At 33.0% G+C, this 13,709-nt stretch overlaps 1 protein-coding gene across 3 annotated transcripts; it reads left to right on the top strand.

The window, feature by feature from the left end:
- The first annotated feature begins 1,515 nt into the window (after positions 1 to 1,515).
- Positions 1,516 to 11,308, top strand: LOC112521509 (AP-1 complex subunit sigma-2-like). Of its 3 annotated transcripts, none has more exons than XM_025130410.1 (8): positions 1,516 to 1,615; positions 1,822 to 1,883; positions 7,631 to 7,717; positions 8,705 to 8,796; positions 9,126 to 9,234; positions 9,338 to 9,373; positions 10,735 to 10,821; positions 10,897 to 11,308. In XM_025130410.1, exons 2-8 carry the CDS (start codon positions 1,881 to 1,883, stop codon positions 10,966 to 10,968), a joined length of 486 nt encoding a protein of 161 aa, XP_024986178.1. In that variant the 5' UTR covers positions 1,516 to 1,615; positions 1,822 to 1,880; the 3' UTR covers positions 10,969 to 11,308. The 3 variants fall into 3 exon arrangements, with proteins under 3 accessions (XP_024986178.1, XP_024986176.1, XP_024986177.1); XM_025130408.1 differs by having other exon boundaries at positions 1,530 to 1,615; positions 1,735 to 1,883; XM_025130409.1 differs by lacking the exon at positions 1,516 to 1,615 and having other exon boundaries at positions 1,623 to 1,883.
- The last annotated feature ends 2,401 nt before the right edge of the window (positions 11,309 to 13,709 follow it).

Here is a 13,709-nt window from a genome sequence, read left to right on the forward strand (position 1 = left end):
TCAAGCCTCAAATTTTACGAGTTACGACGAGATCACTACGTTTTTCAAGGAGGGCCCTAAGCGGCATATGCATCCATATTTGTTTGTGTGTGTATACATATAAACTTGTGTGTTATTGTTTTGAATATCCCATAGAACGATTTAAATTAATAAAAGTTTACGATATATCATGCTTATAAGAAAATGATATTAATGTGGTGTTTGTTTTTTAAGAGGTGATGAAGTCTGAAGTCTGAATTCACTTCTGAATTTTAAGAGGTGGTGCTGAAGTCTGAATCAGTCAGACTGTTTGTTTTTACGTCTGAAGTCTGAAATCTGAATCAGTAAGACTGTTTGTTTTTGTAAACTGAGACAAGCGACGTAAGGAGGCGATAGCAATAAGAGGTTTTAAGTGCTAGGGTTACCACTTAAAAATTCAGAGGAAAATAAACGAATTCAGCTCTTAATTTGAAAAAAAAAAAAACAAACGATCTGAAAGTTCTTATGTCTGACCGATTCAGACATAAGAGGAAATTAAGTGAAAAATTAAAAAAACAAACAGCCCCTAAGAGTGAAAAATCGAAATTTAGTCTGTTGAGTCTCTACTCACTATTTTATTTAATATTCAACGAATTTTCGTGTGAATCTATATGCACATGAATTACAGTAACGATTTACATATTTAAGATTTTAGTTTTTATGATTTTTTAATGTTTATTTAAATCTATGTGTCGTACAATCATTTAGTCCTTAAGTTATATGTTTAAAAAAATTAATATAAAAACTCATGACTATACAAAATAACGTGCCATAACGCCATAACGTGTTAAACAGAAGTCAAGTCTTAGAGTGAAGTCATAGATGTTAACATAACGACGAAGTGAAGCCTTGATACCATATCGTGGCATGACGAAGTATTTGGACTGATCGTCACTCTTGTATTTGATACAATTGAAAATTTGGATTAATATTGGATCAATTGTCTATCAAAGGACAAAATTGTTAAAATGAGTTAGGTGGCGTTTGTTTTTTAAGATGTGTTGAACTCCGAACTCTTATTTTACTTTTGATTAACTAGAAAGGTACTTGCATAATGCAACGAGATAAATCTCGATTTTAATGTTTAGTTTTTATTCTTCGCCTTTATCGATATAATATGATTTTATGTGGTTTTGAGAAAGTGATAATGTCTATATTTTTGAATGAAATATAAATTTAAATATAGCATAAAATTTTGAAAAAATAAATAAACCGATATTAATATCAAATTAACTATTTGTCTTTTTGTGTAATTTCTTAAATTCTATTTTTTATTATAATTTAATTTAAATTTAATAACAAAATAATTTATTTATTATTTAATTTAGTAATTTTTTATAAAAATAATAATTAAATATTTTATTAGAATTTAATAATTATTTTAATTGTATTTTAAATTTTTATATTTAAAATAAATTTTTATTCTATATTTAATTATATTTGTCAGCGGTTAATTAAAAAAAATACCCAAAATTACCTGTAACACCGAACTCCTAAATCTGCATGACATAAATGAACCGAACCGGAATTGTGCAGTTTGTGCTCTCTTGATTCACCGGCGACGATCAAAGCAGATCCAATTCTTTTTATTCATCAGGTGTGTTCTTTATATATGAAACCTCATCAGTCAATAATTTGAAACTTCGAGTTGAAATTGCGGTTTCATGTTTACGTTCTCTCTCTCTCTTTTTCTAATTGAGTGCGATTTCTGAATAGGGTTTCTGTGAAGTGCTTCTGATTGATATGTGACCGTGAGTTGTTTTACTTTTGTATAATGTGGAGTTTGTTCCTTATATTCTTCAGTACGCATTCGCTTGGATCTGATCAGCAGGCGTGAAGTTTCTATCGAATTATTGTTAGTCATGGTCAGAGCTCTAATTCTTTTTGTCCTTTTTAAGTTACATAGCAATCTGTAGAATTGGGATATCTATGTTCAATGGCTTACATCAATTAAATGATTTGAATATTGTGCTCCTTCCATTAAAATGAAACCCTTTATGGAACATTACTTTTTTGCAATGTGAAAGTAATTTTGAAGGGAGGGAGTAATACAATAAAAGAGTAGAATGGAAGATAAATAAGGGAAAAACCTATAAAGGGCAACAGCATTGTCTTGTTTGTAGAAAAGAGTACATTAGTGTGTTATTGAGGGGGGATAGCATCCCATGAACCTTATTTGATTGATGAACTACTAGGCTTCTTATCTGACCTTGTATTGCTCAGGGAAAATAGTATTAGTATAATAGTATATGTACATTGTTACTTGCTATCAGAAAAACAAGACAACTTCTAGGGGAACTTCCTTGTTTACAAGGTTTAGAAAATATGGACCTCAATTTTCTCTGTGATCACGGGTTATGTAGAGGGATCATAAGCATGTCGTGGGACGCTTCATTCACAACATAGGGAACATACACCAAACCGCAGAGTGCTTTCATGAAGGAACATAATGGTTATTTATCCGACGAGAAGAAACCACAGGTGTAAGGTGAGGCCTACTTAAGGCTTGTTAATGTCACCACTCTTCTATGCTTTGGATTCTTGTGTTAGATCATGTTATACTTGTACCAAAGGTGCTTGCAAGCTGATCATATAGAAAAGGCTCATCAAGTTGCACAAGAGACAAACTCAAAGACTAAAGGTGAGAAGTGAAGACAATAATATGATGGTGAATTGCAAGAAGAAGTTAGAAATGTGAAGTACGAGACGAGAGAGGTTCAGTTTCCTTCTCTGTTAGCACCTACTTCACACATGATATGTGATGGTTTAAAAGGGAAGAGGATGCTTACAGTTAACGTATTAAAATGATCTTCCATATTTTTTTTCTTTTAGAGAATAAAATCCGTTATATACAAGCCCACATGACATTTCTTCTATCTAGAACTCATAGATGGGATTTTGTAGGAATGATGAGCTACATAACCTTAAGTATTATTTTAGGCTTTTATGCATATTGTTTTTCCTTTTTCCTCTTAATATATGAAGTACAACATGCAAGGATCACAAGACTTAACAAAGCAAAATTTCATTTGTACAATTTCCAGTTAGATAGTAATTGTTACAAAAAAATGGAAATTGTACAAAAAAAGTATTACAATTATGGGTGCTTTTTCATTTTATTATTTATTTAGTTATAAATTATGATCATAAGGTTACCGGTTGAGTTAGAAACAAATTCTTCACAAGCCACAAGGCAGTGCTATGTACAAAGACATTGCTCCTCATCCCTTGTGCCCATATAGGTGTTTCTGTTCATTACCAAGGGAAATTTAGTCTGCTTTGTGTAAGTATAGATTTAGATTTTCATTCCTGGAGAAGTCATGTAATTCTCAGTTCATCTATTATTGAATTATTGGATGACTTGAGAATGTTATAAGTATGTCTTCTTTCTTGAGTGAACTAAATTTTTAGCGTGAAGTCTTAGAAACCTAGTTTCTCTTATCTTCTTTTTTTCCAACTCCTGTCTTTCTGCCTGCTGCTGCATCAAAATATACCTACATTAAAATATATGTAATTTTTTTGACCTGATTAGTCTAGGCAGACACCTTGTCTACCTTGCCTCCCTGGTGTTTAGTACCCTTCTGATTGACTTTTTGCCTTCAGCAACCATGAGCCTGGTAGCACTTGTTCTGGTGTGTTTTGTGAGAAGGGGATTTTCTACACATCTTGCCAACTCAAGGCACCTTCAGTTTCTGACCTACTTGGTCAGTCAATGGTACGAAGGTCTTGTATCCATATTTGGGAGGTGTTCTTGATTGAAAATGGTGAGTGTGACTGGAAGTAATCGTCCTCCACAACAGCTCATTGATAGATATCATTGCAGCTGGGTTACCATTTCTTTCGTTTGCTTGGGTATGTGAAACGAAGAAACCTGTAAAGAACTAAAGATATTGTTTTGGGGTGAAAAGGACCTAAATGTCGGGGATAACTTATATAAATACAATTTCAAGCAACTTTAAACTTGAAGACGCAAAGTATCTATTTTATTGAGGTGAAACAAGTTGACTGTCCTACCCCTAATTTAGACTTGATGCTCTATTTTACACCCATATATTTCATACAAGCTTTGATCCTCTAGAGTTGAGATGGTTATCTTTAAAAATATTTAACATTTTTTATCATTAAGATTTAAGGCTAGAGTCTAGATCAGATTATCACATCTTATTTTGTCTTTGGGGATGCTTGATATTCAATATCTTTGAAGATGTTAGGCCTGACAAAGGTGGTTTTGGTTGGAACAATCTAGGAAGGCTATGATGAGCAGCTCTTGAGGTCTTCGAAACTCCAGATAAGGTCAGGGAGGAGTGCCTAAGGCTGGATTGAGGCTTGATGATGATGGGAAGGTTAGATAGAGGTAACCGATGGCGCAGGACCCCTGGCTGGGATATAATTTAAGGTCTCAAAAGCCAAGAGAAGGTTCATTGAGTCTTGAAGGTCATGACAGGGTCATGGAGTGCTGAAGACCCTTGTCAATTGTTAAGAAGCCACAAATGCTGTGAAGGTTTAGATCTGGTCGAATGAGGTGTGTTTTCTTGTCAAAGATGGCGTTGGTGATGGTCAGCAGGAGGCTTCAATCAGTGGTCACACAGCCCCAGGGGTTGCCGTGAGGCAGTGAGTCCCCCTTTGGGATCTGGGGAGACTGTTGATTGAAACTCTTACATGCGAGGAGTTTGAACTTCAAGCCTCCAATACCATGTACATTTTCCAGTTAATTCTGTGTAAATTTTCCTGTTAATTTCGTGTGTATTACCTGGAAACCATGCCTTAATACGTAGTACAGCAAATTGATCCAGGGCTTGAACATATGAACATAATAATCTCTAACTAAACCGCAATTTGACTTACTATCTCTCAACAGTCTCCTAATGTACTTTTACATTCCTTTGTTTTATCATGCCTGGAAGGCTGCAACTAGTACATACATTTGCGATATTGTGACTGCTTTAAAGAAGGGGAAGGCTGCTCGAGAAAAGCAAAAAGGATTCAGACAAAATAAATTATTAATATTATCTTGTCATTGCATCCTTAGAGTACTGATATATTTGGGCTCTATTTAAGCAAACATACATGGAGGTTTGTATCATGCACAGACAGTGAACCTTTTGAAGGGTTTCATTTTAATTCTAAGCATGTCTTGATGGGTATGAGGCTATGAGCTAAGCTAAAAACCAACAAGTAGTGAGAATTCTGTCTGGAAGAATGTTGGAAATGAGAAAGATCACTGTAGGGAGAGCAGAAAAACAAAGAATGAGGATGGTAATTAGGTTAAGGAACATTTGAGGATAGTGGGTATCGGAAAGATGACTGTAAAGTGAGGATTGATGTTTTAGCGGGACTGCCTCTCTTGATGATCAGTTAAGGAGGTGAAGAAGATGGGATGAAACAAATATATAGGTTGAATATTTGGGAAAACACTATAGGTGGTGCCGTGGTGGTTTTAGATTGCTTCCTTTTGCATGGGACATTCGTTATTGACAAGGCCATCTTGGGGTCATAGCCAGTATGGCACCATTCCCAACTTTTGATATTACTGTTGGGTGGCATGAGGAGTCGTTGATGGAGGTTGAGCCATGCAAAAAGTGTAATGTAGTCAGTGTTGATCTGGATACTTATTTTGGTAAAGATGATCAATGACTCAGATATCATACTTAAGTTATTCACGTAAACTGGACATCTGATTTATAGCCATGTTCCCTAGTGGCTAATGGGTGGGGGTAATTCAGTAGATTAGGGGTCTACAATCTAGTCTACCGACTGAGAGAGAAACAATTAGGTGGTGTTTGTTTTTTAAGAGGTGCTGAAGTCTAAAGTCTTATTTCAGTTCTTATTGTTAAGAGGTGCTGAAGTCTAAAGTCTAAAGTCTTATTTCACTTCTTATTGTTAAGAGGTGCTGAAGTCTAAAGTCTTATTTCACTTCTTATTGTTAAGAGGTGCTGAAGTAGCATAATAAAAAAACTTTTGTTTTTGTAATTGATAAATGTGTGAATAACTGTAACTGTTTATTCTACCCCTCAGAATATTATAATGTTGAATGTATGTAAAAAAATCCACTTTTACTAATATATATGTAAATAATCATTACGGTGATCGTTTGTAATTATAACACCAACTTTCAAACAAGAAGTAACATGAAGTAGAATATATTTTATTATATATTGTTTCTCATTACTCTGCGACAATTTGACATTTACTTGCTGTAAGTAATTGTTTACAATAAATAACATGATAACAAATTTTATGATTAACTAATAATAATAGATGTAAAAAAGATTGAAACTTTTCAAAAAAAATTTTAATTTCTCAACAAATTTCAACTTTTATCGGTATATATAATAAGAAAGTTATTACCGAAATAATTTAATTATATTAAACGTATTGCTAAATGTCCGACAAAATAAAGAAAAGTTATAAACCAAAATCTATATCTTGCATATTTTATAACAATTACTAATGAATAAATAAATACATTTTTAATGAAATTCTGTAATAAAATACATATGATACTTCATTTTGAAGCTATTGAAAACAGGAGCAGACCTATGAGGGGGCTGAGCGGGGTCCCATGCACCCGCTCAACCTATGTTTGCAAGTATTTCTTTTTGGGGTATGAAGGTGCACCCGCTAAACTTTGAGGGGTGATCCGAGATATGAAAAAATACAAGAAGCGTCAACCAAAAAACCAAAAAGTCAATCGAAATCAACCAAAAACTTAAATAATCCCTCAAAATGGTGGAATTTGGCTAAAAACACATCGGGTGACTTTGTGGGCCTTTGATCCACCTTAAAGGTGCAGCTGATTGGCAAAAATTGTTGGTCCGTCACTGATTGGAAATAGAATTATTTCTATTTAATTTAGGGAAAATGAATAAAAGAATAATGAAGATGGAAGTTAATAAGAGGAAAATAAGAGGTGTGTTAACCTTTTATCTAATAAGAGGAAGGTAAGAGGTTTTAAGCTCTTATAGCAGAAAAAAACAAACAATCTTATAACTGTAACCTCTTATCTGGTAAAACATAAGTAGTAAAACTCCGAAAACGAACGACACCTTAGCCTTTATTCTTTTAATGTGGCATTGTGCAACAGTGCAAGGTCTGTACAAACATCTAGTAACATGGTATTCTTACTTGTAATTATTTAAATAAAAAAGACGATTTAGTTCTTATGCAGCAGCATTTGGTGCTATACATGCAATACAATAGGGAAAAGAAGAACAACATGAATACATGTGTGCTTGCATTTGTGTACTCCTGTTTTGGCATTGATTTTTGTTAGAGCTTTTATCATGTAGCAGAAGAAAGTAATGGATATCTGGACCACAGTCAACATAGATTAGGACCAGCCATTGTGTGTGTGCATCACCTGTTACTAGGATATTAAATGTTCTTATATCCCAATGTTTTCGCTTTTTTTTGTTCATGTAACGTCTCTGGACATGATGGAACTTTATGTTTGTGTGCTTGCATATTACTCATGTTACCTGGAAACTTGGTTTAACATCATCTATTGCTACGATAATGTACTGCCTTGTTTTTTTTACCCATTTCTTTTCTCTCTCTTGTATTCCGATTTCTCCTTTCAAATTAACGTGTGACTATTTTCTCTTTATTGCAGATTCATTTTGTTCTCTTAATAAGCCGACAAGGAAAAGTTAGGTTGACAAAATGGTATTCACCTTATTCCCAGAAAGAAAGAAGTAAGGTATGTTCTTACTCAGAGGCTGTACACTATTATTAGTGTCTGCACAAAATTTGGTCATCAGTCTCTTCGATTATTGTTTAAGACATGCATTGTGGCTCGTTCCAGTATCCAATCATAGAGCATAGTTAGAGACCGCTTTTCAATTTTTTATGCTGAGATTGTTGATATTTATTTTTCTCTTGGTTTTATCCAGAAAATTTGTGGTAATATACTGATATTAATGCTACTCATCTTTTGTGTTATTGGGAGGACATGCAGATGAATTGATTGATCATTTGGTAACACATCTCAATGTATAAACAAAAAAAATCCCCCCTCTTTCCATGTATATTGCAAGCTTTGAACGAATATAGTTTTGTGGAGTGTTTAACTATTTGTCAAATCTCATAAATGTCGTTGAATCATAACAAAATAAAGGAATCTTCTACCATAATAAATGGCACCATTAAGTTGTGATCATGGCAATGAGCAATTAAGTAATCTAGTTTGAAACTTTCCCAAAAGGAAATGTTGCAATTTTCATGGACATCCAAAAAAGGAAGATGGTTGGAATGGGATGGAGGGAGTATTTGCTTAGAACTGTCATTTTTGCATTTATAGTTTCTTTTTGATCCGGTATGTGGAAACCCCGACTGTTTCAGTGAAAAACGCCTCCAACATCCACCTTACGTTTGAGTTCTGACTTGGTGACTTGTCAGCTGCCTTGAAAACCTGTTGTGATTGCAAGCAGTTATGATGGCTCCTTTCTAGATAAGCTATCTGAAAGTGAAACAAATGAATAAGTTGGAAGTGACTAGACACCAGTCTACTAGAGTACTTCTCTAATTTCCACCAAGTTCCTCTCTGCTTGGTTGTTGCATTTGCATGCATTTCATCTATATGTTCACCTTTTGTTTTTTTTTTTTCCAGAAGATGAAATAGCTCTTGCACTATTAATATACATTTCTGTCACTAAATTCGTTTCGCATGGCTGTAAACTATGTAAAGGTAATACGGGAGCTCAGTGGGATGATTCTAACACGAGGCCCCAAGCTATGCAACTTTGTTGAGTGGAGGGGATTTAAAGTTGTTTATAAGAGGTATCTCCAGACTATCTATTCATTTCATTTGGTGCTATTTAGCTGAAAGACTTTCTAGAAAACTGACTAATATAAACCCTCTAGTGTATTTCCAAGTTTTTACGGGGTAAGACTGTTTAAAACTAGGGGCAGACTGTTTAACATCAGAGGGCAGGTCAAATGAAGGTCATTGAGTTTAAAAATATTTAGAAGGTCATGCTCCTAATTGAGAACTCATTTAAGGTCATTTAACCAAAGGACCCTTTCATTTGCTTCTCAAGCATCCTTCTCCCTGTGCAGCAATTTCATGTTGACCATGTTCTCTAAGTACTTATATTCCACTGTCTCAGATATGCCAGCCTCTACTTTTGTATGTGCATTAACCAGGAAGACAATGAATTGGAGATCCTTGAAATTATTCAATATTTTGTCGAGACTCTTCATCGTTACTTTGGAAATGTAAGCCATCTGAACCTCGAAATATGATAAAAGATGAAAGATATAGTTACGGTCTTTTTGTATATTTGGAAGTTGATTCTGTTTCTGAACGTCTGTTTGCCAGGTTTGTGAACTAGACTTGATCTTCCATTTCCATAAGGTATATTATTTTAGCTCAGCTCAATGTTCATATTATTATCTCGATTAATGTTTTGAGTGGTGATAATAAATATCCAATGATTAAATTAAAAAACAAATGAGGATCATCTGTCTAATCAAATTTTAGACAAGGGGATTTTGGGAAAAAAAAATTTGTCCACTTTTCATGTTGGATTCAGTTTGGCAAAGGAAAAGTACTTTTTTACCCTCTGCTTCGGTAGGATATTTATGATATGCAGCCTCTCGTCCCATATTCCTTTTTGTACATTCCAGAAATAAAAACATCTAACATAGCAGGAGGGATCTGAACAATAACTATTCTTCCAACAACCATTATAGCATTGTCACCTGTCAACATTTTGAAAATAAGGCACACTGCAATTAAATGTACCCAAGTTCAATCACCTAAGTCTCATCACTCCAGTAATTCTGGATACACAGATAAGAGTCCACGCAGGGAACAGGGTGGATCTTTCCATGTTGAACTATATACAAAAAAGTTATAGATTATCATACAAAAACAAACCAAGATGATCAAGCTTTGACTAATCTCATAATTTGGCCCAGCAGCTCCGCTTACCTCGACTCAAACAAACCAAACTCCAATCTTCCATGTTGTATGTGTTCTATTTAAGATTCTGGACCTTCTTCCAGCAGTCTCCTTGTATATTTCTTCTCTGTTGAAGTGGTAAATGTCCTACATCCGCAGCTTGTCAAGATACCTATATGTATATATATGGTTTGGGCACCCTTTTCCTTTGAGCTAGCTTTTGGGAGTGAGCTATACGTACTCGAGCCCATTTATCTCCGTTTAAGAGCAGAGATGAGAGAATTGCATTTATTTGTTTGTTTGGGCCAACGTGTGAGGGAGGGTGTTGAAGTAGTATTTGTTCCACATGGTTGTCAAGATACACATATCATATATGTGGTTTGGGCACCCTTTCGCCTTTGACCTAGCTTTTGAGAGTGAGTTCTACCTTAGTCCATTCATCGCCCTCCATTTATATGGATCTGTAGACATAGGGTTAATCAAGTCTTTGTGATTGTAGTATTTTTGGCATGTCCCTAAGTAGGGTTTATTTGCTACTTGATGATAAATTATGCTTTCTGAGTATTCCATATTTCTATACCACTTTGGCGGATCAATATGTTCGACTTTGTAATTGGGTTTTACCATTAAGCTGAAAAAATCTTGCTAAATGGTGTTTCAGTTTCTTCTTTTAAATGTGGACATCATTCCTTAATGTGTCCGATTCAGTGACGTTGATCTGTTAGTAGTAATTCTTATTTATCTGTATAGTCCTCTGGTTCTTCATCACTACTTGCTTGATTTATTTACATACCTTATTGATTGTGTTGCAGGTTTATTATATACTGGACGAGATCTTAATAGCTGGTGAACTCCAGGAATCAAGCAAGAAGGCAATTCACCGTCTAATAGCTGCACATGTAAGATTCCATAGTACACATTTTGGTCATATACTTAATCCTTCAAAGATCTCAACTTCTATCATCTGTTTGCAGGATTCTATAGTCGAGACTGCTAAAGTAGAATCAAATACTGTCAGCAGTATAATTGCACAGGTAACTGATTAAACACACACACACACACACACACACATATATATCAGGGTGGGTTCACGGGAGAACCCTAAAATATGGAGAACTGGAAACCCTCTATTAATTGTTGGATCTAAAAAATAGATGGCTTCGATTCATGGGAACTCATTGGTTACATTCATTTTACCCACCATTGTAGAGGGAGTTGCCATTTTCAAAATGTCCAAATTTGGTGTCGTTTTTTCGGGTTTTGTACAAGGGATTATTTGGTGCCTTGTGCATTCAGTTATTTATTTGTATTTATTACAAGCAAATTGAAACTTAAAATGTATGAACTTGTCTTGCACATTCAATCTAGCAAGTTTTTGCAAGGCAATTGCTGCTTTTGGAACTGCATTCTGGCATTCTGCACATGACTCCATGTGATGCCTTTTCTTGAAACTCATGGATGAAGACACACTTTGTCAATGTCCATGCTAGTGGTGTTAACAAGCTGAATCGAGTCGATTAACAAGCTGTTAGACCGCAACTCGAGAAAATAATATCAGGCTCGAGCTCGAATAACTTTTTCAAATTAGTGCTCGGTCTCGGGCTGAAATATTTTCTTCAGTGTTCGAGCTTGAACTCAATGCTCGTTTAGCAATTTTGAGCTATGACCTAACATTCAAGCTTTATAAGCTTGTTTATAGGGTCAAACAAGAGATTGATCAACTCTTTTATTGGCTCAATCTCGATAATTTTTATATTTTAATTATGATTTATGGACATGTTTGACTCGAAAAAGTGTATGTTTGGTCCGGATCAACTTAAGAATTTATTCAAGTTGTTGAACGAGTTGGGTCGAACATTAGTGTTATGGAACATGACTTTAAACGAGCTTTATATTTATAATTGACTCGAGGAGCTTGGATGTGAGTACTTGTCAGGCTGTTTGTTTTAATTTATTAACGAGTTATTTCTGCATAAATATGTTTGTATATGGATATAAGTTTTGTCAAATGTAAATGGTAAAAAAATAATCTTTGTTTTTTTCATTTTACTTAACATATATATATATATATATATATATATATATATATAGGTAAAATATATATATATATATATATATATATATGGAAGCGTTCAAATAAAAACTACTCAATGTGTACAAATCGTGAAAACCTCATTCAATCAATCATAATTTTTCATTTTGTTCATTTTTTTATAATTATGAGAAGTTGATTAATCATTTTTATTGTGGAGCGTGTTAATCATGGATATTATCATCTTCATTATTTTAATTTTAGAGAAATACATGAAACAATTTTACTAAAATTTCATTAAATATTATATGAAATAATTTCATAACCATATATGAAACAAATTCATCAAAAAAGTATTATATGAAACAATTTCATAAGATTAAACAACGAAATTGACGTATGAGTGTGGTTTGTACGGTTTGTACAAATGAGGGTGGTTTTCATTTGATCGCTCCTCTCTCTCTCTCTCTCTCTCTCTCTATATATATATATATATATATATGTTTGTACAAATGAGGGTGGTTTTCATTTGATCGCTCCTCTCTCTCTCTCTCTCTCTCTCTCTATATATATATATATATATATATATATATATATACTAGAAGGGTACTCGTGCAATGCATCGAGACACATCTTGATTTCAGTGTTTCATTTTATTCATTTTTTATGTCGATATAATGTGGTTTTGAGAAAACGATAATTTTTTATTTTTGAATAAAATATAAATTTAAAAATATTATAAATTTCTAAAAAAAATATATCGATATCAATATCAAATTAATCTTTTTAAAAGTTCTTGTGTTTTTGTGTAATTTCCTTAATTCAAAATTTTAATTATAATTTAATTTAGGTTAATAAATATAATTTTGGTAAAGATAATAACTAAGTATTCTGTTAGAATTTAATGATTATCCTATTTATATTTTAGCTTTTTTATATTTAAAATGAGATGTTTATCATGTATTTGATTATGTTTATCTGTAGTTAGTTACAATAATTCAAAGATAGACCTTTGATAAGTTGTACTTTTGCATAATTTACTTGTAATCTTGAATTTTAAGATATATATATATACTATATTATAAAGCATTTGACAAAAAGTCTTAAAAACCATTTTTTATGCATGAAGACATAAAGTACTGTATATTAATGCATATTACTTAAAATTCAAGATCACAAGTAAATTAGGCATAAGTATAATTTATTGAAGCTTCATATTTGAATTCACGTAACTAACTTCGGATAAACATAACCAATTAGAGGATAAACATCTAATTTTTTTAAAAACTAAAAAAAATCTAAAATATAATTAGGATAATTATCGAGTTCTAACAAAATAATTAATTATTATCTTTATAAAAAATTATATTATTAAACCTAAATTAAATTATAATAAAAAAATTGAATTAGAAAATTACACAAAAAATATGAATTTTAAATAGTTAATTTGATACTAATATCGATATATTTTTGTCAAATTTTTATGATATCTTTAAATTTATATTTTATTCAAAAATAAAAACATTATCGCTTTTTCAAAATCACATAAGACCATATTATAACATCGATTGAGATAAATGATAAAATGAAATATTAAAATCAAGATGTATCTCGCTGCATTGCGCGAGTACCCTTCTAGTATGTATGTATATATATATAGGGTTGGGTTCACGTGAGACCAACCTGTTTTCGTGAGACCTGTGAGACCACATTTTTACACGTAACCTTCACAGCAAAAACACTGTGAAGGTTTAA

The sequence above is a fragment of the Cynara cardunculus genome (assembly GCF_001531365.2).
Source record: "Cynara cardunculus var. scolymus isolate 2C chromosome LG 11, CcrdV1, whole genome shotgun sequence".
NCBI classification, from domain to species: domain Eukaryota; kingdom Viridiplantae; phylum Streptophyta; class Magnoliopsida; order Asterales; family Asteraceae; genus Cynara; species Cynara cardunculus.

Coding starts and splice junctions, on each gene's coding strand:
- LOC112521509 (XM_025130410.1), top strand. Junction 7,718..8,704: donor CCCAGAAAGAAAGAAGTAAG/GTATGTTCTTAC, acceptor AACTATGTAAAG/GTAATACGGGAGCTCAGTGG. Junction 9,374..10,734: donor TGATCTTCCATTTCCATAAG/GTATATTATTTT, acceptor ATTGTGTTGCAG/GTTTATTATATACTGGACGA.